The sequence below is a fragment of the Eimeria tenella genome, genomic scaffold (genome assembly GCF_000499545.2).
Source record: "Eimeria tenella Houghton genomic scaffold, Eth_scaff1287, whole genome shotgun sequence".
Lineage (NCBI taxonomy): Eukaryota > Apicomplexa > Conoidasida > Eucoccidiorida > Eimeriidae > Eimeria > Eimeria tenella.
In genome coordinates this window covers 1-2,150 of record NW_013541500.1, presented here as the reverse complement: position 1 = coordinate 2,150, position 2,150 = coordinate 1, and the positions used below count along the sequence as shown (strand labels likewise).

The 2,150-nt window shown below is 62.4% G+C and overlaps 1 protein-coding gene across 1 annotated transcript in view; it reads left to right on the top strand.

Annotated features, from left to right (window-relative positions):
• ETH_00027550 (uncharacterized protein) overlaps positions 1–1,896 on the top strand; it is a gene marked incomplete at both ends in the record, with an annotated part of 2,097 nt that extends 201 nt beyond the window's left edge. Inside the window, 10 exons of the mRNA XM_013373267.1 lie at positions 17–79; positions 310–396; positions 467–553; positions 630–716; positions 799–885; positions 956–1,042; positions 1,294–1,380; positions 1,451–1,537; positions 1,620–1,706; positions 1,783–1,896. Coding sequence (XP_013228721.1) covers positions 17–79; positions 310–396; positions 467–553; positions 630–716; positions 799–885; positions 956–1,042; positions 1,294–1,380; positions 1,451–1,537; positions 1,620–1,706; positions 1,783–1,896 — 873 coding nt within the window. The remainder of the gene's footprint in view (positions 1–16; positions 80–309; positions 397–466; positions 554–629; positions 717–798; positions 886–955; positions 1,043–1,293; positions 1,381–1,450; positions 1,538–1,619; positions 1,707–1,782) is intronic.
• Positions 1,897–2,150: the final 254 nt, after the last annotated feature.

The following is a 2,150-nucleotide window of genomic DNA, read 5'->3' as shown; positions in this document are numbered from 1 at the left end:
CATCTTCGCGGGGAAGCAAATGAGCGACGAGCTCAAACTCAGCGACTACAGAGTGGCTCCGGGCTGCACCATCCACATGGTGCTGCAGCTCCGCGGCGGCAGCTAGCTGCTGCTGCTGCTGCTGCTGCTGCTGCTGCTGCAGCAAGCAGATTCGCCTCATCTTCGCGGGGAAGCAAATGAGCGACGAGCTCAAACTCAGCGACTACAGAGTGGCTCCGGGCTGCACCATCGCACATGGTGCTCCAGCTGCCGCGGCGAGCAGCTAGCTGCTGCTGCTGCTGCTGCTGCTGCTGCTGCTGCAGCAAGCAGATTCGCCTCATCTTCGCGGGGAAGCAAATGAGCGACGAGCTCAAACTCAGCGACTACAGAGTGGCTCCGGGCTGCACCATCCACATGGTGCTGCAGCTCCGCGGCGGCAGCTAGCTGCTGCTGCTGCTGCTGCTGCTGCTGCTGCTGCAGCAAGCAGATTCGCCTCATCTTCGCGGGGAAGCAAATGAGCGACGAGCTCAAACTCAGCGACTACAGAGTGGCTCCGGGCTGCACCATCCACATGGTGCTGCAGCTCCGCGGCGGCAGCTAGCTGCTGCTGCTGCTGCTGCTGCTGCTGCTGCTGCTGCTGCAGCAAGCAGATTCGCCTCATCTTCGCGGGGAAGCAAATGAGCGACGAGCTCAAACTCAGCGACTACAGAGTGGCTCCGGGCTGCACCATCCACATGGTGCTGCAGCTCCGCGGCGGCAGCTAGCTGCTGCTGCTGCTGCTGCTGCTGCTGCTGCTGCTGCTGCTGCTGCAGCAAGCAGATTCGCCTCATCTTCACGGGGAAGCAAATGAGCGACGAGCTCAAACTCAGCGACTACAGAGTGGCTCCGGGCTGCACCATCCACATGGTGCTGCAGCTCCGCGGCGGCAGCTAGCTGCTGCTGCTGCTGCTGCTGCTGCTGCTGCTGCAGCAAGCAGATTCGCCTCATCTTCGCGGGGAAGCAAATGAGCGACGAGCTCAAACTCAGCGACTACAGAGTGGCTCCGGGCTGCACCATCCACATGGTGCTGCAGCTCCGCGGCGGCAGCTAGCTGCTGCTGCTGCTGCTGCTGCTGCTGCTGCTGCTGCTGCTGCATGCACATGCTCATCCTCCTCATCTTCGCGGGGAAGCAAATGAGCGACGAGCTCAAACTCAGCGACTACAGAGTGGCTCCGGGCTGCACCATCCACATGGTGCTGCAGCTCCGCGGCGGCAGCTAGCTGCTGCTGCTGCTGCTGCTGCTGCTGCTGCTGCTGCTGCTGCTGCAGCAAGCAGATTCGCCTCATCTTCGCGGGGAAGCAAATGAGCGACGAGCTCAAACTCAGCGACTACAGAGTGGCTCCGGGCTGCACCATCCACATGGTGCTGCAGCTCCGCGGCGGCAGCTAGCTGCTGCTGCTGCTGCTGCTGCTGCTGCTGCTGCAGCAAGCAGATTCGCCTCATCTTCGCGGGGAAGCAAATGAGCGACGAGCTCAAACTCAGCGACTACAGAGTGGCTCCGGGCTGCACCATCCACATGGTGCTGCAGCTCCGCGGCGGCAGCTAGCTGCTGCTGCTGCTGCTGCTGCTGCTGCTGCTGCTGCTGCTGCTGCAGCAAGCAGATTCGCCTCATCTTCGCGGGGAAGCAAATGAGCGACGAGCTCAAACTCAGCGACTACAAAGTGGCTCCGGGCTGCACCATCCACATGGTGCTGCAGCTCCGCGGCGGCAGCTAGCTGCTGCTGCTGCTGCTGCTGCTGCTGCTGCTGCTGCTGCAGCAAGCAGATTCGCCTCATCTTCGCGGGGAAGCAAATGAGCGACGAGCTCAAACTCAGCGACTACAGAGTGGCTCCGGGCTGCACCATCCACATGGTGCTGCAGCTCCGCGGCGGCAGCTAGCTGCTGCTGCTGCTGCTGCTGCTGCTGCTGCTGCAGCAAGCAGATTCGCCTCATCTTCGCGGGGAAGCAAATGAGCGACGAGCTCAAACTCAGCGACTACAGAGTGGCTCCGGGCTGCACCATCCACATGGTGCTGCAGCTCCGCGGCGGCAGCTAGCTGCTGCTGCTGCTGCTGCTGCTGCTGCTGCTGCTGCTGCAGCAGGCAGATTCGCCTCATCTTCGCGGGGAAGCAGATGAGCGACGAGCTCAAACTC